We start from the raw sequence: 22,413 nt of genomic DNA, 5'->3' as shown, positions 1-22,413 counted from the left end.
CAGGTTTCTCTCTCCTAATGTTGCTTACTCTCTTCCCCTACCTTCTCAGAGTCATCACTCCCTCCCCAGGCTTGCTCCATCAGCTCTCTTGCCTTTTCTGGGTGAAACCACAGCTGCCATCCTCTCCAACTCTGACCCCACTACTGCTTGCTCCCTCCCGGCATCCTCGACCTAACCTCACTGCATTGCCTATCGCCCACACTGCAGCCTCATCTCAACTCCTCTGCACTAGTGCTTCTCTACCGTACTGTCTCCCTTCTAGTGCTTCTGCCCGTTCTTCCTTTAATTTCTCCTCTCCCCCCCCCCACTCCCCCCAGGACCAGTCCTGCAGCTGCTCCTTCTCCCTCTGGGTCTGCCCAGCCAAATTCAGAAATTCTGCACCCTGGGCAAAATCTGTGCTATTCAGACCTGCCCCAGGAATACAGTGGTCGTATCATCATTTGGGATTATACCAAAACGACTCCCATATGGTAGCTCAGAAACCAAGCTGTGCTAATTGGGCTTGCTTCATCTTCATTTATTATTTTCACTGGCAGGGCCCACCTAGGATGAATCTCGCACTGTTGAGAGTTTGGGTTGGCTGTGACAGGACCCCGCTGTGTGGAAGCTCATAGTGCCACCGTTGCTAGTGGCACAAGCACAGATTGCTTATAATACACTAATGCGTGCTGGGATTGACGTGGAATTGGGAGGAAGCTGCATCGCGGCGCTAGAGTTTTTATTCCAGGGACCATGCTTTACCCTTTGGTTGGCAGGGTGATGCCAGCGTGTAGCTCCCGGAGGGCACTGCTGTGAGGAAGCTCGCAGTGCCGCCAGCTGCTTATGGAGTGCAATATAAGAGAGCAATTGTACAAGTCTGAAGCACGCCGGTGCGTGTTTTATTGAATGAAATAATCCCAGAAGCCCGTGCTGGATACAAAGCAGTATTTATATATATTTATAAAGTGTATATTTGTACAGGGGCATTTCTGGCCATCTGGTAAAAACGAAGAATGGAAAACACAGCTGCAGGGGCCCCTTTCGGCACGCTGCAAACTGCGCCTGATATAAATATAAGGCAGAATCGGTGAACATCCCAAAAGCTGGGGCAGCAAAGTCCCTTCCCCCCCCTCCAAGCAAATGATAAGGCACAAACACAACCCAGAAAAAATCTACACAACAGTGGCAATATACAACGATTACAATGTGTGACTGCAAACATTTCAAAATACAGAATTAGTGCTTTTTTTTTTGTCATTATTAAAATGCTTGACTGCAGCATCCATATTTACAGGCTTTAAGCTTTATAAATGGTATTAAGACTTTTTTTTTTTTAATATTTAAAAAACAAAAACCCTTTGGGGAAATGGAAAGTGGTCAGTGTTAAAGGTCTTGCCCGCATGTTTTAATGCAGGAGTCGGGTATCTATGCGGCTCGGTATCATTTAGAAGAGATTTTGTACAGTGTATGACTGCAGCAGTACTGCCCCGGGACTGGATGCCCTGCTGCATGGTACAGGCAGGAGGCCAGGGGTCAGGGTAGGCAATCGTAAGGCTAGGGGCTCTCGCCCAGATCCGGGAGTCAACTTGAAAAGGGTGAGAGTGTGGGTCACAGGCGTTAGCTGATTGAGGTTGCTTTGCTGGTAAGGCTCTCCCCTACCTGTCCCCCTTCCATCTTGCCAGGGCACAATTCCAGCACCGCCTATGATATGTGCCAGCCGTGGGCATGGAAAGGAAGGTAGAAAAGCGGGCAGGGCCTTGAACTGTAATCTCTAAGAGCAGACGGATATTCCCTGGGCCATCTCTAGAAAGGATTCAGGATCCAGGCCATGGCAACAAGGAAACCTGACCTAGATTTCTGGTTGAGTCTTCAAGAATCTGCAATACAAGCGCTGAAGAAGAGGGGGACAGCCCCTGAGCCGGGTCAGCTGGCGGTGGTGGGAGCTGCTCCTCTTCTTTTCCAGTATTTCAGCTTTAAAGGACCTGGTCTGCAAAGCTCTGTGCCAGAGGTACTTAAGGAGGAGGCCATCTTCCATAAAGCATTTTCCAAAATAGTGTATTAATTTGAAGTAACATGCAGAAAAAAAAATACCACTTTTTTGTAAGCAAAAACAAAACCCAAACCAAAATGAAAAAATCTAAAATAAAATGGCAGCAGTAAAATTAAGGCTTTACATTGCATTTCCTCAAAATAAAACTATAGGGGCAGATTTTCAAAGGGGTACACGCGTAACCCCCGAAAAGCTGCCCCTCCCACCCCCTGCGCGCGCCGAGCCTATGTTGCACAGGCTGGGCGGCGTGCGCAAGCCCCGGGACGCGCATAAGTCCTGGGGCTTTCCTGGGGGGTGTGTCAGGGGCGTGTCGGGGGGCATGATTCCGGCCCGGGGCGTGGACGTGACCTCCGGCCCAGCCTCCAGACCAGAACATGGTGCGCCAGCGCGCGCATAAGTTACACTTGCCTCGGGCAGGCGTAATTTTTGAAGTAAAGGTGGGAGGGGGGAATTAGCACCCTGGGGGGGGGGGGCGGGTTAGTTAGGGGAAGGAAAGGGAAGGTGGTGGGGGCGCCGGAAAGAAAGTGCCCTCCGAGGCCGCTTCGATTTCGGAGCGGCCTCGGAGGGAACGGAGGCAGGCTGCGCGGCTCGGCGTGCGCAGGCTGCCGATTTTGCGCAGCCTTGCGCGCGCCTTTTGTTTGCGCCGGTTGCGCGAACAATAGTACGCGCGCGCGTACTTTTTAAAAATCTGCCCCATAGTGTTTCACAAGGCACTGCAACATCTGTTATTGGCCTCTTATCTCCACTGACCATGATGAGCCCTCCTTACCTGTTTTCAGATATAATGTCTCTCCGGCCCCAAAAGTCAGACTTAAAAAGCCACAAACAGAATCTTCACGTCGTTAGCAAAGAGACAGCCACACGCCCAGGACAACAGAGAACACCCCCTTTGAAGCCGGACTCTGGATGTCAGTGCAGACATGCATGGGGATGAACAAGGCCTGGAAGGTAGAGAGCAGACATGTGGATGCAGGTCCTACGGCAGCTGCACGGGTGGGCCATCTTCTGCATCCCAACCATTCCCAGAGTGGCAACATGTCATTCCCCTTCTGTTGAAACAACTCCCATCCCATGCAGGCGAGGTCCTCTTGCCCCCTAGTGCTTAAGTGCACAGGTGCACTCTGCTGTAGACATCACTGCAGGAGATTCCCTATTCAGCAGGTCACTAAGAAACAGACGCCAGGGCAAATCTCCACCCTGCGAGTTCAGGACCGGCTGCAGTATTTTTAACTAATGATTCTGGAAGAAGCGCATTGATGGTTAGAGGGGTGTTGGCTGATGCTCTTTCTTTGCATTCCAGAATCCAGGCGCTCTATGGTCCTCATTTTTCTCAGAGTGCATGGACAGGAGGCAATCGATAATCATCGCAGTGCTAGTGGTAGAGCCATTGGTTCTTGGGGGAAGGAGGAGGTGCCAGGAGGACCTAGGGTTCTGCTATTTATTTCATGGGCTTTTCAGTTGGGGGTGTGAATACCAGTTGCATGGTATAACCAAGGCCAAGTAAGGTTTTACACTGCATGGTCCAGCAGGGCAAGGGGGCAGCGCAGAGTAGTCTCCGTCAAAAACTGTGAGCAGGGTGAGGGTTGCTCTCAAGGTCCCCCCCTTCCTTTTGGGTGAATGAAATTCAGACTGCCCAGGGCGGGGTGGTGCCCCCTAGCTTGGCCCATGTGTGCCAGCCCTTGTGATGACCCTGAGGGATATTATATCCACTTAAGGGATGTGTGATCTGCTTGTAAATTACATTTTTGTTTGAGTGAGAATGACTCAGATAAGTATTACTAGTTAACTATTAGATATCCAAATAGTGAATAAAGCAGTTGCTTGAGTGACTATAACCAATCTTGCTATCTCTTAGGTAACAGAGATCTTACCATTTCTCCTTCAGTCTTGGAGAAGAGAAAGGGCACAAAATGTCAACGCTGCAAGCTGAAGATCTTATTTTTACCCACTGACTTTGGCAAAGGACTGGACCCTTTAATTACTCGAAATGTTCAAAGCCCTACCTTCTCTAAGACTCTTCCAGCAGCTGTTGCTATTTTCCAGTCCCCTGTGGGGTTTCATAAAATCCTCCAGTAGCGTCCCCTTTGGTTTCCTAGATCCAAAAGCAAGAAATGGCAGCAGAAGGGGTTCCCTTCTCTCGTGACGAGTTCAGGGGTTTAGCGAGTTAGGGCTGTGGAACAGAACAATCCCACAACAGTTTCAGGGACACAAAGAAACAGCTTTTCAGAGGAGCGGAGAAATCAACTTGGTCCTATAAATCTTTCTCCCTCCGTCATCCTCCAGCGGGTGGCGAGGCCTCTTTGCAGTATGCAGAACCTCTCAGCTTCTGCACAAGTGCTCCAGGTCAGGCCACAATCAGAACCACAGACGCACTTTTCCAAAATAAGGCAGGATGAGATATCCTAACTCCCAGCATCTCGGAGGAGAATGCACAGCCACCTCTAGCGTGGGCCTTCCCAAGGCAGGGTGGTTTTCTTCTGGCTGGGGTGTTCTGCTTCAGAGCAGCCACGGGTGCCTTCGTTCCCTGGCATGGACAGTTAAGGAATGGTCCTGAGCCACGGCTTCTGCTTAGCAAATCCTAGGATCTGACCTGCTCCTTGCTGAATTACACGGGTAACAATTCTGCTGCAGCTGCAGAAACAGGTGTGGGAAGCAAGGAAGAGCAGGGCCCCCTTCCGACTGCCACACCACAGGCTCTGTAAGGGGGGGGCAGTCCCCTCAGTAAGAGCTATTCAGGGGCGCAGACCCCACCTCAGGGCCAAACTCTCAACTGTTTGTCAGTGCTGTGGGAAACCCATAACACATCAACATGCAAACTTCAGATGAGTAAGAAGCCCAAATGTTATCAGTACAACAAATATATTAGGTATGGGGAGCAGGAGAGGTGATTATTGCCCTCCCCCCCCCCCCAGCAATGTTCATATTTGGGGGACAGAGGGGGACCACAGCGCATGAAGAAGCTGCAAAGAAACGAGATTGAAGAATAATTGGACTCTTCTGGGTTCCTTGCTACTTTCTCCTATTCCCACCGTGGAGAAAGGTTCCCAAGGGGGGGGGGGGGGGGGGGGGGGAGGGGAGGAGAGGAGCTTGCATAGCACTTTATACAGTAATATCCATGGTGATGTTAAATAAGGCACAAGGAGATGGATAAAGGAGAGAGGAATGATGAAGGCAGGAACAAGGACGTGATCTTCAGGAATAATGTATTCAAGTTGGATTCACCTATTCTGCTGGGGATGAGCCCGCCTAGTAGTAACAGGTTGGGATATGGTGGATGTTAGTGGGGGCCAAGAAGTAATCTCATGTAACAGGAACTCCCAGTAAAGTGAGTCGTTTTACGTTCGGTCCTTTGTGGCTTGGGAATGGGAGGGGAGCCTCCTGGGCTTCTCCAGGAGCACTCTAGAGTCTCTCGTGCTCACCCCCCCCCCCCCCCCCCCCCGGCAGGCAACGTGGAAGAGACGCCAAGCTGAGGGTTCGACATTTACCCAGTTTCACCAGTGTAGATCCAGTTTGCACCAACAGGAATTCCAGTAGTATAAGACAGTAATCCAGTGGCAGTCAGACTTTTTCCAGTGCGGCAGAGGGCAGACCCAGCCGGGGTCAGCCTGCGTTATTTCCACAGTCCAAGACGTTTTCATGTCCAGTGAGAAAACAAAACAAAACAAAGAAACCCTCCTCATGGAAGCTGTGAAGATGGCAACCCGTCGGTCGATCCAGTGTCTCAAATCCAGTGTAGTCCTTGAGAGAAGATGGGACAGGGCTGGGGGTGAAAGGCACCAGTGTCCCCCCAGCATTCTGGGGGCTTCAGCACCCTCTGCCAGTGCAGGCTCAAAGGCTTATAAAAGTCAAATGCTGTGGCAGTGTCCTGCCCTCGGTGTCCTGATTTGTCCTCATCAGGGAGACATTTCAGTTCAGAACAAGCCACACCATTCCTGCGCCCAGCTAGCCGGGGGCCCTGGGCTGCGAGAGCAGAGCTCCTGGCTGAGGACTGGCGGTCTCCCTCTCCCCCCCCCCCCCCCTCAGAGTGCACCGGTGCTAGCGAGCCTCAGCCACACACACGGTAAAATCGGAGATAATAGTCGGTAAAAAGCTGGCCCCCGAGGTCTGGGCTGGTGTCGCAGTCTGCTTCCCCCTGAAGAAAAACAAAAGTGAGAAGGGAAATGAGAAGAGCCCTGAAGGAGCTTACCCCTGCCTTCTGCACCACGGCAAGATCGTGGCGACGGCTGCTGATGGAGCGCCTGATCTTTTATACGCAATGCATGGAAAGAGATTATTGCTACAATGACATTCTCTACAGTCCCTCACCTTCCCCAGTTAAAACCAAAAAGCTACTCTCCTCCAGAAGGCAAAATTCCTAGGCAGATCTCCAGGAGTACCTTGGATCGAGTTTAATAACGAGACCCATGGAGGCATATCTGGGGTTTTGAGGGGAGGGGATGGGAAGAATTTGAAAGCCATGGTGCGCGGCCTCAGAAGGCAGGCAGGCTACTGGGAATATGAGCACAGCGGCGGCGAGCAACCTTCACTCACTCACTTATCCCAGTCCCTAATACTGCACGTACTCACAGGAAGAGCCACTCGGAGGTGATAGGTGAACTCACGGAAGGCGATAATAACCAGAGGCCAGTGATGAGAAGTGCTCTGCAAGGCAGGGAATAAAACCAAGACACAGAAATGAGGACATATCAAACGAGCACTGCGGAAGCATTACCAGCACGTCCTGCCACAATCTGAATAGGATTGGAGGAGAACAAGTGTGCACAGCATCATCTCACCCCGCAGCTCCGTAACCCATAGATAGAATTTATTCATTCACAGAATGTATATAGCGCATAAGCTGTCAAATAATAAAAGTGGTTTACAATGGTTTACATGCATAATAAAAACAAATAAAAGCCAATACAATACATAACATAAGAATAAAACAATAACATAATAAAACCAAAATACACACAACAACTAGAATGCTATAGACAACTCCCCACCCACCATCCACCCCACAATCTGACTTATCAGACCTTATTGATATTATTGGACAATTTTAGGAAACAGATGTGACTTAACCAATTTTCAAAACCGCAGATAATATTCATTCCTCATTGCCACAGGTGAATCATTCCACAGCAATAGCAGTAAAAGCTCACTTTGAATCTTTACTATAGCTCTAAACTTTCATCCATGTGGCAGCTCTGACTGCGCAGACTGTGATGACCGAACAGACCACTTAGAATTATGCCAAGCCAATTCAGAAGATTAAATACTGTGGACCCTTGAAATGTAAGCTACGAAAAATTAACACAATTAACTTAAATTTTGCCCTCTCCACTATTGGTAACCAGTGCAACAAGGCCAGCATTGGGGAAACTCTCTCTCTGGCTGCGGTATTCTGAATCAGTTGTAACGTTTGTATCAGACCCCCCTGGTAAACCAGGGTACCCATCATCCCCAGTGAGCACTAAAAGCTTCACTGCTCCCTCTTCCAGAAACCTCTTTCAGTGATGCATTCTCTTCATATGGAGATAGACTCTTCTACATGTTTGGTTTACAAATATCTCCAAAGAGAAAGCAGAATCCAAAACTACACCAAGACTTTTAAACTTGATCCACAGCCTTCCCTACATAATCCTCTACATCAAGCTGTAAAAGAGAGGGAGCTTTAATAAAATGCTTCCTGCACCCAAATCTCTGGTTTAGACCTGTTTAAAATCAACTGGCTCTTTAATAGCCAATCAGAGGTGTTATCCATACAACTTCTTAACGGAGTCGAATGACCGCACAGGGGGCAGTCCCTGCTTTTAACCCCATCTTACTCCCCCTCCTCAGCTCTGTAACCCTGGGATAGAATAATGCCCCTTTCAGCACAGGGGGCAGTCCCTGCTCACAGCCCCAACTCACCCCCCCTCCCCAGCTCTGTAACCCCGGGATAGCACAGGGGGCAGTCCCTGCTCACAGCCCCATCTCTGTAACCCTGGGATAGAATAATGCCCCTTACAGCACAGGGGGAAGTGCCTGCTCACAGCCCCATCTCACCCCCCCCCCCCAGCTCTGTAACCCCGGGATAGAATAATGCCCCTTACAGCACAGGGGGCAGTCCCTGCTCACAGCCCCATCTCACCCCCCCCCCCCAGCTCTGTAACCCCGGGATAGAATAATGCCCCTTATAGCACAGGGGGCAGTCCCTGCTCACAGTCCATCTTACTCCCCCTCTCCATCAGCTCTGTAACCCCGGGATAGAATAATGCCCCTTACAGAGGCAGTTCCTTTTTGTAGAGCAGCATTTGAAAGGTAAGAAAACTTAGTGTTATTACCTGGATATCTGTGTGATTAGTGGCGATATTTGAGGGTGCTATGTCTTCACATGGATCAGAGCTGGAAAGACCACAAAGGTAGACCGACACATCAGAAGAGGCACTGGAAAGACAGCAACAGAGGCAGAAACATCAACGGAGAGGCCGACAATTCAGGCTGGAATAACAGGGTGCAAGTACTATCCAGATCTGCCAAGTCAATACAACCGATACAAGTACACAAACCCAGAAAGGGGGCTTGGAAGAGGCTGGCAAGGAGTCATCCCTCAGCTTCACTGGGGACACAGCCAGAAGTGCTTGGCTTAAATTGCAGGGAGGGAGAATTAAGTTCATTAGATATTCAGCTTTCTGGGTATGGGCTGGTTAACTGTCTCAGCAGGGCATGGTATGGAGGTTAAGCTTCTAGATGCAATAAATGACTGCTTCATGGAGCAGCTGCTTCTGGAACCGACCAGAAGGGGAGATATTTTAGATCCAGTCCTCAGTGGAGCACAGGCCCCTGGGGCAAGGCGTAACAGTAGCGAAGCCGTTTGGCAATAGTGGTCATAAAACACTCAAACGTGACATAATCGCTGGAAGGAGGAGAAGAAATAACATTGCAGTAGCGTTTAGCTTTAAAAAAAAAGGAGACTCAACAGATAAAGTAGCACTAACTTTAGTAACAAAAGATGCCAAAGGCCATTCCACAGAGTCAGTAGGATGCAGTTTATTAATTAGTGGCATTTTCCGGTGGAAATCCTTTCCATTTTTTTCTCTCCATTCTTTAATGTGGTCTGATTACCTAGGCAAGATGTCTTAAGCAGATTTTTTTGTTCGTTTTTGTTGCTTTATTCATTTTGTGATATTGGTATACATTTATTTGCCTTTGAACATTTCTTATAACAAGATTGTTCTTGGATATTTCTCTGTAAATTCATAAATAAATAATAAAAAAAAAAGCGAGACTACAGTAAAATGAGGACATTGCTCATTAAGCATGGAGGCTGTATAAAACCTTTAATAAAGAAACTATGTCTGAATCGGGGAATCAGAAAAATAATACAAGATCTTCCAATAAACTGTGCTTGTGAAGATTTAGACCTTCATATTATGCACTTCTGGTAAAATACCTTTGTTTCACATTTTCATAAAAGTTATTCAAGACTCATCTATTTTTGTTGTTGCACAGCAAATAAACCATAGATAAGTCTTGAATAACTTTTCTGCACTATGACTCGCTATTTATTGAGAAGCACAGACCTATGATTATGAAGGCACTTTAACAGAAGTGCCTAGTATAAAGGTCTAAATCTTAAGCAAGGTTTATTATACATGACTGTATAACAACACCATCTTGGAAGTCCACATAAAATATATACCACAGGGAAAGCTTCTACAGACTTCTTGCCAGCAGAGTCCACGCTGAGGTGCTAGGTTGGTGCATGCACTGCATGTTCATAGGCAAGTCAGCAGGGTCACGTGATGAGTCGCTACTGGGTTTCTGCATTCCCTAAATCTTTCTTTGTCGCTGAAGCCTGCAGTGAGGGGACTAGTGCTTGCTGTGAGGCAGATGTGCTTGCCTTGCAATGTCTGGCAACCACAGTCACCATTAGTTCATCAGCCTGTGTGTTTTTGAGTGCTGGTGTTATCATGTGCCAAGTGTGTCCAATTTAAAAACTGGATGCATTTGGGCAAAAGGCAAAACAAACTCCCAGGAAGTACAACCTGCGATACAAAGCAGAGATCAGCAGTGCAGAACTAGACACGAGACTGGTCAGAGGCTTGTGTTTCACAGATTCCTCATACTCATTATTGCTTCTTCCTCCCACTTGAGGATTATCTTATCACTAGAAGACCTTCCAGTACTAACCACAGTTCAGCCCCTCCCCAGAGGAAACCTGCCACTTACTTCAGTTCCAGGGTTAGATTCAGATTCGTTGGTGTGACCTGGCTGATGGGGATCCAGAATGTGTAATTCCCAGGCCTGTGGATAAACAAGGTGGGCACTTAAGAACATAAGAAGTTGCCATGCTGGGTCAGACCAAGGGTCCATCAAGCCCAGCATCCTGTTTCCAACAGTGGCCAATCCAAGTCACAAGTACCTGGCCAGTACCCAAACACTAAGTATATCCCATGCTACTGATGCCAGTAATAGCAGAGGCCATTCCCAAGTCAACTTGATTAATGACAGTTAATGGACTTCTCCTCCAGGAACTTATCCAAACCTTTTTTAAACCCAACTACACTAAATGCACTAACCACATCCTCTGGCAACCAATTCCATAGCTAAATTGTGCGGTGAGTGAAAAATAATTTTCTCCGATTAGTTTTAAATATATGCTACTTGCTAACTTCATGGAGTACCGTCTAGTCCTTGCATTGTCTGAAAGAGTAAATAACCGATTCACATCTACTAGTTCATGACCTCTCATGATTTTAAAGACCTCTATCATATCCCCCCTCAGCTGTCTCTTCTCCAAGCTGAAAAGACCTAACCTCTTCAGCCTTTCCTCATAGGGGACCTGTTCCATCTCCTTTATCATTTTGGTCGCCCTTCTCTGTACCTTCTCCATCGCAACTGTATCTTTTTTGAGAATTGTACACAGTATTCAAGGTGGGTCTCACTCACCTACAGGGGGCATTGGAAGTGCAGTATTCCGATGTGATGGGCATGTTATTATCCAGAATCCGGATAGAGCTGAGCGAGGAGCCTGTGCTCAAAGGAGAAAAGCCAGAATCACAGATTGAAGACATTGGCAGGAAGGGTATCAAAAAGACTTGTTGTGAACATGAGACATAGCGTTTCTCACTTCAAAGGATACAGTGTACTGGCACTACATCAGATTTACCACACACCTCAGTCCTGCTCTCCTGCACCCCCTGCTGTTCCAGTATTGATCCATTACATGCAGCTCTGCCAGAGCACCTTTCTTCTTCACATGTAGTGCTCCATTCTTCCAATTTGGAAGCTCACAGTGCTCTGTCAGTGCACCTCTCTTCTGATGTGCAGCTCTTGCTGTTATGTCAACGCTCGCACCACCTACAGATCTGCCAGGGCACCTCATGCCTGGCCCTATGGCACTCCTAGACATCCCAGCCATCCTGCCCCTGCCCCTCGTGCATCCTGCCTCCCGCTCTCTCTGCTCTTCAGTAGCATTATTTATTTGTATTTATTTATGAACTTTTGATATACCGACATTCGAATGGCACATCATGCCGGTTTACAATCAACTCATATAGGAGGAAAAAGATACATTCGCTGGCAGGGACACAGAACTTACCATCCTGCCTGGTGCTTGCTGTGTGCGCTTGCTCTGTGGCCACCTGCTGGACACTCCGCTCTGGCCGCTGGCCCTGCCCGGGCAGCTTGTTTGAAGAGTATGAGAGGTTTGGTGTGTGCTTCCATTTCCCCTGCATGTTGGTGTATGGAGACTGGGGGCTGGTGTTTGGCTCCCTGGAGCCCTGCACCCTCTCACTGGTCTTCAAGAAGTTTCTGGAAGACGTCTTCTCTTGGAACCAAGATTTGGCTTTCATGTTGGTAGCGGATGGGGTGGAGGAAGGTGATGACTGGCTTTGGTCTAGTGAAGAAAGAAAGAGAGATACTTTGCAGAGGGACAGTGGACAGGCGTGTGGGGGAGGGGGGAGCAGGGGGGTCTGCCTGCCAGGAATGGGGCCATGGGGCTTATCCACCCTGGATGGAGCCAGTGTTATTATATAAAATTATCTTTCAAGAAGAGAATAAAACAAAACCTGAGAAAAGCAGGAATAAAATATTATTGGTTTTTGGGATGCCCCCCCCCCCCCCGGTGGATATTCATGAGACCTATCTGCATGCCCTGCCTCCAAGAAGTGCAAACCTACATCGTGCACGTTCATTGGGGAGTGTCCTGGAGAGCAGAGTGGCCGGGAGGTCCCTGAGGGCTGGGTTGAGAGCCGCCGCTCCAGGTCATGGTAAAGTTGTCTTGCTTTGCAGTAAGGATAACAGGGCCCCATCAGAACGCACACAGAAGCGCGTTAAATTCATGAGAAAATGGAAGAGGGGGACACATCACGCGTCTGCAGTCAGGAGGGAGGTTTGAGTTTTGTTGTGCGGATAATTAAGGAAGCTGGTAGGGCGGAAGCTGTAGCGCATTAACCATTGTGAGTCAGGAGGACGCGTGGAGGGTTGCCCGGTGGGACGTGTCTCCATGAGGCATTCTGGACCACCTCGGTCAAGCTGCCAGATAGAACAGGTCCTTCATTTGTGACTGGGAATGTGAGAAAAACAACTGAACCGTGATCCTAGAATACATTTTTTTTTTTTTTTAAATCCTAGCATGTAAGAAATCTTTTTTTTTTTTCTTACAGTACAGAGCTCTAACTTTCTTATGTTTTGATTGTCTTAAAACATTTTGTGTTATTAGTGAATTAACTCTTGTTATCGTTTCTTGGCAGTCATTTTGTATGGGTTTGACAGTTGCTTGGTTTTGACGGTAAATATTACTACGGCTTGGAGGTAACCTGCACAGAGCGGCAGTTATTACCATAAGAAACTTGCTGGGCAGTCTGGATGGACCGTTTGGTCTTTTTCTGCCGTCATTTCTATGTGACTTATGTTATTATCTTTCCTGAGAATTGTGTGATGAAGAGACGCTGAATGTTGATTTTTTTTCCATAAGGCGCACGTGTGTGTGGTGCTGTATATTCCTTTTATAGAGACGTTGGTTGGAAGGGTTCTGGGAGAGGGCTGGACAACGCCCCCCACCCCCAATTCTCATGGACAGGGGCCTGCAATAACACTGTCTTAATCGTTCTGTGGGGTAATGTCTCCAAATGGGTTTTTTGACACACGATAAAAAATGACCAAACTACAGGGGTGAATCACAAAAAAGACATTTGGTAAAAAAAAATATATATATATTTTGCTTTCACGAACCCCAGCAAAGAAGTTTCATATTAACCCAAAGCACTCTATCAATGCTAGGGAAGGAGAGCAACTGAAAAAACATATCCATCGCGTTTCAACATTTTAAATATTGGTGGGATTCTTAACCCTTAAAATATAAACACAGAAGAGGAAAAGCACAGAAAACGTTCAAACAGTCATCCCTACAGCAGACGCTGTCCCAGGAAGGGAAGTAATCCCCCTGTTCCTTGCTGTGGACAGGGGCGAGATATTTCCTTACCAAACTTCTTTTTCTCGACTGGCGTTGCGAGCAGAACGAACCTCGCTCAGAAGCCAGGATATGCTGGGTAGCATCTCCGTCTCTGAAACTGAGCGCTTGTGCTCGCTTAAGTGCTTGAATTGCACCAAAACCAGCCTGCTTTCTGGAGTTCAGAGGACGCAGTACCAAGGAGCGCCTTTTAATCAGGCTAGTGGTGCTCAGTACCGTTGGGGCTGCGACTTTCTGCCATATTTTAAAGCGTTATCGCTTGAATCTTTTTCTTCAGTTTTTGCTATCAAAGATCTGAAATTCTGGTCAGCTGCTCTTTGCAGCTTTTCCTTGGATATTAGTGGGCCACAGCACACAAAGTTACAATACTACAGACAAAAAGAAAGAGATGGAGCCTTCCGTGGCTGCTGTGAGAAGACGGGTGTGGCCTTCTCCTCCATTGCCTATAGGCCACGGGGATCCCGGGTCACGGTCTAGGCATGGCGCCCTCAGTGGGCCCATGTCCATCCTGATCGGCCAATGCCTTCTGAGTCTCAAGCACACATAAGCCCACCCGAGGATGTCTGTGCGTCTGATAAATACAGTATATCATAGCCACAGTGTCACAGTGAGGTCCTGCTGATCTGTGGACGGCTGGTGGCAGCTCCCTTCCCTGCTGAGTTCTTTTCGCCATAAATATATCTGGTGGCCTGTCTCTATTACACCTCACAGTGTGCCCTGGCCATTGATATCTTCACCACGTCAGACTGATCAGCCGCTACCGGTTCCAAGACCACGTCTGTATTTTACCACGTACTATTAACAAATGGAGAAGAAAGCAGGACACGCCGCATCTGCCTACAGCCGGCAATTATTAACTATCTGATTCATAACACCCTCCAAAAAAATGGGGAGTAGAGAAATATCTGCAGCTTTCCATCTAGTTTTCAACAATTTCCTGATTACCCAAATTTATTTATTTATTTAAATTCTTTTAATATACCGATGCTCAAGACCAGGTCTTATCGTACCGGTTTACAATAAACTAGGGGGTAAACCAGTTAACACTGAGAGCGAAAGTTACGTTACAACAGGGAATGTGGAACAAGGTTGTTAGAAAAAAGGGATAGATTAACAATTTCTAACTGGAGAGCAGTGCATGTAAGCAGAGAACAATTGCTTACATGGTAAAAATTATATACATATACACAGAGGAGTCAATTAGTCAAGTTGTATATGAGCACAGTTAGCAGAAAACAGTTCCTTTGTGAGGTGGAAAGAGGGCGCAACCGTGGGGTGTTGTTCCGTGTGGGTTACCATAAGGCTTCTTCAAGGATATGCTTGAGCGAACAGCCATGCTTTAAATTTTTTTCTGAATGTGATGTGACAATGTTCCTGGCGGAGATCTGGCATTATAGAGCTTTATTTAAATGTCCATTTTACTAATCCTATCACTGCACCTGTAACCATTCAGGATTTTTAACCAAAAAACCCCCCAAAAAACAAAACTCTGTATCTAGAAACAAAGAGAACCAATGAGCAAAACTGACTTTGATATGGAGCAATATCTTACAAGATGTCAAGCCTTTATAACTAGCAACTGGGATATATTCTAGCTGTGTGATACAAATGAGCAGACTAAATGGGCCACTTGGTCTTTTTCTGCCATTATTTACTAAATTGTATATTATAAGGACTGGTAAAGGCCTGCGCTCAATGCCAAGAGTCAGCTGGGGATGCTGCAAAGACTGAGTTTAGGGTCCATGACAGCAGAGATCCAGGAGTGCTTGTGTATATGACTCCCAGCTGAAAGCTCCTTCTTCTTCTGCCCGAGGGACGGCATCCCGCACAGCCCCAAAATAACCAAGAGGACGGAAACCAGCCACATGCTCGCCATCTTCCCGCACCCCCACCCCCACCCCGCTCCCACGAAACCCTTAAACTTCACACAAAGACTCCTCAAACAGAAGACGGGGATTTGGTGTCTCCCAGTTCGTGGATTTATCGCGCTTACTTGTCTCTGTCTGGCCGGTTGGGGAGGTTTTGCTGGTCGAGGAGGCGGTCCCAGGGAAGGCCCGGCCAGGGGCACAGCACACCGCGGCACACGGAGCATTAAAACAGAAGTCCAGGGGAGGGACTGCACGGCCAGAGTCAGGCTCTGGCATGCCTGTAAGGAAATAGCAGAGAGATTGTCTGTACGCACACAAATACCTTTCCAAAAGGGATGAAAGGGCGGGGGAATGGGGAGGGGAAGATGGTGAGAGATACAGGCATTTACTCTGTTTTTACACTGCTTTTAAAATGTTTTAGCTTTTTGGTACTTGCAATCTTGTGACCTGAGCTCTACTGAACTGAAAGAATAAAGGCAGAGAGAGACCAGGCCAGAAGTTTAATAGGGCCGGAGCCATTACTGAATGCCACCTGAACTTTGTAATTGTCTTCAGGCCTGAATTTGCCGAGAGGCCAACTAGGCCTGGGCCTAGGATGGCAAAATTCTAGGGCGGCAGCAGGCCAGACGAAGATTTTCTGCCTCCCAGTTCTGTGCTCTCACTCAGCAGAGAACAGCCTTCCTGTCCTGCTTCACCCCCTCCTCTCCCAGTGCCCGCCCTCCGTCCATCCTCCCTTCAGACGCCGGCGGCCTAGCCTTTGGCGATGGTGGCCCCGTGGCAGCAAATCCATCCTCCCTTCAGCCGCCATGGACCCGGCCGCTGGTGGCGACGTGCGAAAGTGATCCTCTTTCCTTCAGCCGTCGCAGGCCTGGCCTCCGGCGGTGGCGTCCCTCCTCCCTTCAGCTATAATGAGGCAGTGTGAGGCGGATATCACAGCGGCATTTTTTTGCCGCCTGAAGCGGCCTCCTCATCCTGCCTCATTATAGAACCACCCAAGCACACTCGAACGTTCCCTTTGAGCACTGGTGCAAAGCCTGCACGTGAAAGTACCTGCAAACTTTGCAAATATGTGGGCAGAGAGGAAAACTGTCCCCTTAAAAAAGGCAGGGCGAGCCAGCCCGATGGCACAGCGGCAGCGTGGCATGACATGGGAAAGATCTTCTGCCCCATGGGTCGCCTGGGGCTGGAAGTGCTGCAGAGGCAGCGTTCACATCCCCTGGGAGGGAGGGCGTCATCACCGTCGCACAATGGCAATGCCTAGGTGGCCAGATTTAGGGCCTGCGACATCTGGAAGGTAGCCCTGGTGCGTGCCGAGAACCATTGCTACGATCACCGGGCTGTGTGAGTCAGGAGGAGGTATAAAGTTAGGGGGGAATCCGTGAATGAAGGCGCACGGCTCTCTGGCTCACCAGGGGCTGATTCCGACCGAGCTGGAAGCCCAGAGGAGCTGGAGAAAACCTGCCAGGCCTAAAAATATCAGGGAACCCGCGGACCTCAGGAATCACTGCTGATATCTTATTATACCCCAGGACAGGCGCACCGCACGCAGACTGAACGGATTCTACGTACCTGGCAGTAAGGAGGGGCTCGCCGTTGAGACGTGAGGCGATGACGTGGAGCGTCGAAGCTGAGTTGTGACAAAATTCTGACCGGAGCTTCAGGGGGGAGAAAAAAGGATGAGGATCAAACTGTGAGAAAGCGAAACTCCTGGCCAGGGAGGGAGGGAAGGAGCGGGAAAGAGAGCACAGCCAGTAAAGGGAGCCGAGGAGGGAGGGCTTCATGCAGAGAAGCACAGGGGAGGAGAAGCAGGTCCCTTTACAGGAGGGAAATGTCGGAGAGGGATTAGGAGAAAGGGAATAAAAAGAAACAAAGATTGTCAGAAGAGGAAGAACCTACCGTGGACAAAGAGTAACAGGGAGGCTGCCATTCCTCTGATGGAAGAGAGTCAGGATGCAGGCGTGAGGCAGAGCGAGAGCACTGTCGAGGCAGGGGAGGAGGGGGGAGAGCGTGGACAAGAAGCAAATGGAAGACAGGATGGGTGAAAGAAGAGTGTACATGAGACAGACAGGGGTCAGAGAGAGCAGGCGTGAGAAACAAAACGACAGAGAGACACAGAGGAGAAAAAAAAGAGAAACAGGTGAGGGGAGACATGAGAAAGAGGTTCAGCGAACAAGGGAGATGACAGGAAGAGAAGAAATCCAAAAAGGGAGGAGGGAGAGAGAAGATGAAAATATGCAGGATGGCAGTGGGAAGAGAGGAATAAAGTGTCAGCTTTTCTGATGTTCAGTGACAAGATTTTCACCCAGCAGTAGGGTCAGGTACTAGATCTGTAAAAGGACAATGATCACCCGACCTATAAGATGGAACGTGGCAAGCAGTGAGTCACGTCTGGAGCCGAATTAGCCAGGAGTCGGAGTGAAGACCTCTCTTACCCTGCCTCCCCCAGTACTGCCATGCAGTATCCGCATCAGATATCAGTTCAAGGCCTGGAATTAGGATCCTTTCATTTACAGTTTAAACTCAATTTTACAAAATAAATAAATAAATAAATAAATAAAACTGTCACTTAGAGATTGATATTGAGCGGGCTGATATGCGGGAAAGTTACCGGGGTACGTGTTCCACTGAATATACCCAGGGAACGGTGGGACAGGAAATATTTTGACCAAACTCACCTGGTTACGTTTAGCACTGAATATCAGCGCTGACCGGCTAAAATGTAGCCACGCCCCCGGAATGCCTCCATCCTATCACCGCTTCTATTTAGCCATGGCAAAGGGGAATGGGCAAGAAATATTTAAATCTGTTTTGTCCGGGGAACTCCAAAAATCACCCTGACAAACCCCCTTTGAATATCAACCTCATTTTTGGAAAAAACCAGACAGAATTTCGTTTGGGCCTGCAGAATTCATGGGCTCCCATGACCCCCAACCTCTGATGTCGAGTCGTCCACCCAAAGCAGAGCAACCCTTGGGTTATCATTTTCCATCCCCTGGCCCCCTCCCTCATTTCAGCTCAGGCGGAGGGACTGAAACGCACTTCATACTGAGGGTCAGTATTTACCCAGAAAAATGAGGAGTTGTTTGTTACAGTGATTTTCTTCCATTTTTGTTGTTGTCAAAAGCACAAATAAATCCCCGGGAAAAATAAAATAAAAACAAATAATGAAGGCCCTGGCCCATATTAAAACTTGACCTTATGAACCTTTCAGCTCAGAGGCTGGAGTACCAAGGAAATTAGGCGAAGCAGTCAGACACAATAGTGAGTGCAATAACCTCTCAGATACTTACCCATCCATGTCAATAAAATCTTCTTCATTTTTTAAATTCAACACATAGAGAGTGGACATGGAGATGACACTGAGAAGAAAAATAATCCCAATAAGTATTCAAGTTACATTATTAACTCAGCTGCATGGATGCCCTCCAACACTTTCACGCACATATACACTGATATGTAAATCATACATAACCCTACAAACTCAACTCAAGTCAGAGAAAACTTACACACCCCAACAATCATGCAACCTACCATACACTCATCTACAGTCACATCTAACCCTACACACTAATCCCAACAGTCATTCTCATCCCAAAAATCACCCCAGCAATCACACAACCCTTCACATATTCTACAGACACACACAACCCTACACACTCACCCCCAAGACAGCGAAAACCCCACTTACCTCAACAGTCAGACAAAATCCGCACACCCCAGCAATCACACAAACCTTCACATATTCTACAGTTACATACAACCGTACACATTCACCCCAACAATCATTACAAACTCCACACAATCACCCTAACTCACAAAGCACCTAACTCACAAATCACCCTAACTCACAATCACCCTAACTCACAATCACCCTAACTCACAAAGCGGGGAGTAGCTTGCTTGTTACGGCGGTTACTACCCCAAACCAAATAAGCCTGATACTTCACTTTCAATGCATATCCTGCTTCAACGGCAGGGGAGAAGAAAAACTGATACTTCACGCATATCCAGCATAGCTCCCTGCTTCAACGGCAGGGGAGAAGAAAAACAACCAATAAGGGCTGAATAACACAGTCTGGGTAAAACAAATAAGCATGGGTGTAGCTTGCTTATTGCGGTGGTTACTTCCCCTACTACCCATAACTAATCAAGCTTGATATTTCACTTGGTTGCAGCTCCATCACTACTCTCTACATTAATGGTGGGGGTGGAAGGGAAATAGAACCAAAGAGCTAAGAGAAACAGATAAGTATGAGAAAAAAATGTGAAGCTTGCTGGGCAGACTGGATGGGCCGTTTGGTCTTCTTCTGCCGTCATTTCTATGTTTCTATGTTTCTAACAGTGAGACAAAATCCATACACCCCAGCAGTCACACAACCCTTCACGCACTCATCACAGTCATACATAACCTTATAGTCAGTGAGAACCCCAACAGTCAGACAAAATCCACACACCTCAACAATCATGTAAGCTCCCCCATTCATCTATAAATCACATAATCCCACACACTCATCCCTAACGTCATTCAAAACTCCATACGCTCACTCCAGCAGTCAACAAAATCCACATACCCCAGCAATCACAAAACCCTCTATGCATTCTACAGTCACTTGTAACTCTACACACTCACCTCAACAGTCATTAAAAACTCCACATAATCACCCCAACAGTCACTTCAACTCCACACGCTTCAACACACTTCAACAATCATGTAAGCCCCCCACATATGCATCGACAAATCACAAAACCCCATACACTCATCCCAAAAGTCATTCAAAACTCCACACCCTCACCCCAGCAGCCAACAAAATCCACATTCACAAGAATAATACAACCCTTGCACACACTAAGAGAAAACTCACACTCCCAAATAATCAAGCAACTCACCACATACACTCATCTACTGTCATACATAACACCACACATTCACCCCAACAGTCAGTCAAAATCTCACATACCTCAAAAGTGAGAGAAAACTCATATACCTAAAAAATCACACACTCCCCCCATATATACCCACCTATGGCTATACTAAAACCCCACCACACACCCTGACAATCACAGCCCCCTATTCAACCACCTACAATCACATAGGGATATTGTTAGGTAAAAGATTTGGGACCAAGAGGTCCTTTTCTTCACCTCCTCCCAACAAGGTTGCCAACTTTTCCACAGACCAGGATTGGATACTTGAGGATTGGGGAGAGGGGAAAAAGCACCTGGCTCTCCCTTAATTTGCATGAATTTGCATAAATGTGCCATCACTGCCCTGAACCTTCCTTCTCTCTCTTTTCCCAAGATAAATGGCAATGGGCAATCTACCAATGGATCAATACAAGCAGCAGGGGTATTAATGAGTGATGTACTCTGGAATCTCTTTAAGCACCAAAAGAATGAGAGAATAATCTACATAGATACATGCATTCCATTAATTGTCTGTGCACATGTGTACTATGGGTGCATTGTTCATTTTTCTCAATGTTGCCATGCTGGGTCAGACCAAGGGACCATCAAGCCCAGCATCCTGTTTCTAACAGAGGTCAAATCAGGCCACAAGAACCTGGCAATTACCCAAACACTAAGAAGATCCTATGCTACTGATGCAATTAATAGCAGTGGCTATTCCCTAAGTAAACTTGATTAATAACAGTTAATGGACTTCTCCTCCAAGAACTTACCCAAACCTTTTTTGAACCCAGCTACACTAACTGCACTAACCACATCCTCTGGCAACAAATTCCAGAGTTTAATTGTGCGTTGAGTGAAAAAGAATTTTCTCCGATTAGTCTTAAATGTGCTACTTGCTAACTTCATGGAATGTCCCCTAGTCCTTCTATTATTTGAAAGTGTAAATAACCGATTCACATCTACTCGTTCAAGACCTCTTATGATCTTAAAGACCTCTATCATATCTCCCCTCAGCCATCTCTTCTCCAAGCTGAACAGCCCTAACCTCTTCAGTCTTTCCTCATAGGGGAGCTGTTCCATCCCCTTTATCATTTTGGTTGCCCTTCTCTGTACCTTCTCCATCGCAAAAATATAAGTGCATCAGTATTCCACACCCTTCACTGATTTCTTCTTACAGTGCACTCACTGAAGGACCCAGACACAGCACAGCTTAGCACACAGTCACTTATATTCAGCCTTTGGGTTACAGTACTGTAGAGATACTGAAAAACTGGCAATGAATTCTCTGAAAAAAGTGAATTACAATGACAATATAGTAAGCCTTCCATACCAAAACAGCATTAATTGAAGGGTTGCTTTTTTTATAAGTGGGATTACTATTTACATGCTGGCAAATATTACACTAGACCCTAAAACACTAGTACACTTTCTATCAGGAAAATAAAACAAGTCAAGCTGCTATAGATCCCTACACAGAAACTAAAAGCTAGCAGAATACTTTGTCTTAGTCACTTACACAGAACACAGACAAACCCTCACCCAACACAGACTAAAGAGACCATAAAATATAAATTGAAACATGCCACAAACAACTTGAAACTGCAATAAGCCAGACTCTGTATACAATACAACAATGGAAAAAAACAGAAACATCATCATACCACATAAAATATCAAACAATAAACTCAAGAAATATACATCATAATAGTAAAACCATACTCATAGAAAAAATAAATATTTCAAAAAGCTGACAAAAAGAATATCCAATAATTAAAAACTCACATACATTAAAAAAAAATAAATTCCTAAACGTCAACAAAATAGTTTAAAATAGGAGATACAAGAGCCATGGGTAAGACTTGGGGCATGGGCCCTGTGTGCTTGGTGCTTATGATGCCTCTGCAATCACATAAAACCCCACACGCTCACCCCAACAGTCCCACAAAACCTCACACACTCACATGCTGGTTGACGTAACCATCTCTTTTTCCTGTATAGTGCTATTGTGTGCTGGCACTTTTGTAGTCATAATTGTGTCTCCTTGTGCATTTGCCAAGAGTGAATAAGCACAGTGAAGCGAGTTGTTCTGGCAAGGTAAATGTGCGAGTGATAAACACTCTTATGCAGTAAGATGTCTTGACTCCAGCAGGTAAACATTTTATATTCAT

The 22,413-nt window shown here is 47.1% G+C and overlaps 1 protein-coding gene across 1 annotated transcript in view; it reads right to left on the bottom strand.

Moving 5' to 3' along the window:
• Positions 1-5,868: 5,868 nt before the first annotated feature.
• Positions 5,869-22,413, bottom strand: part of MYRF (myelin regulatory factor) — a 249,515-nt gene continuing 232,970 nt past the window's right edge. The window contains 9 exon segments of the mRNA XM_029582535.1: positions 5,869-6,161; positions 6,592-6,670; positions 8,338-8,440; positions 10,226-10,300; positions 10,946-11,027; positions 11,598-11,894; positions 15,463-15,615; positions 16,907-16,992; positions 18,628-18,696. Coding sequence (XP_029438395.1) covers positions 6,049-6,161; positions 6,592-6,670; positions 8,338-8,440; positions 10,226-10,300; positions 10,946-11,027; positions 11,598-11,894; positions 15,463-15,615; positions 16,907-16,992; positions 18,628-18,696 — 1,057 coding nt within the window. The 3' untranslated portion in view covers positions 5,869-6,048.

The sequence above is a fragment of the Rhinatrema bivittatum genome, chromosome 17 (genome assembly GCF_901001135.1).
Source record: "Rhinatrema bivittatum chromosome 17, aRhiBiv1.1, whole genome shotgun sequence".
Classification (NCBI taxonomy): domain Eukaryota; kingdom Metazoa; phylum Chordata; class Amphibia; order Gymnophiona; family Rhinatrematidae; genus Rhinatrema; species Rhinatrema bivittatum.
This window is presented reverse-complemented; position numbering and strand designations above follow the sequence as displayed.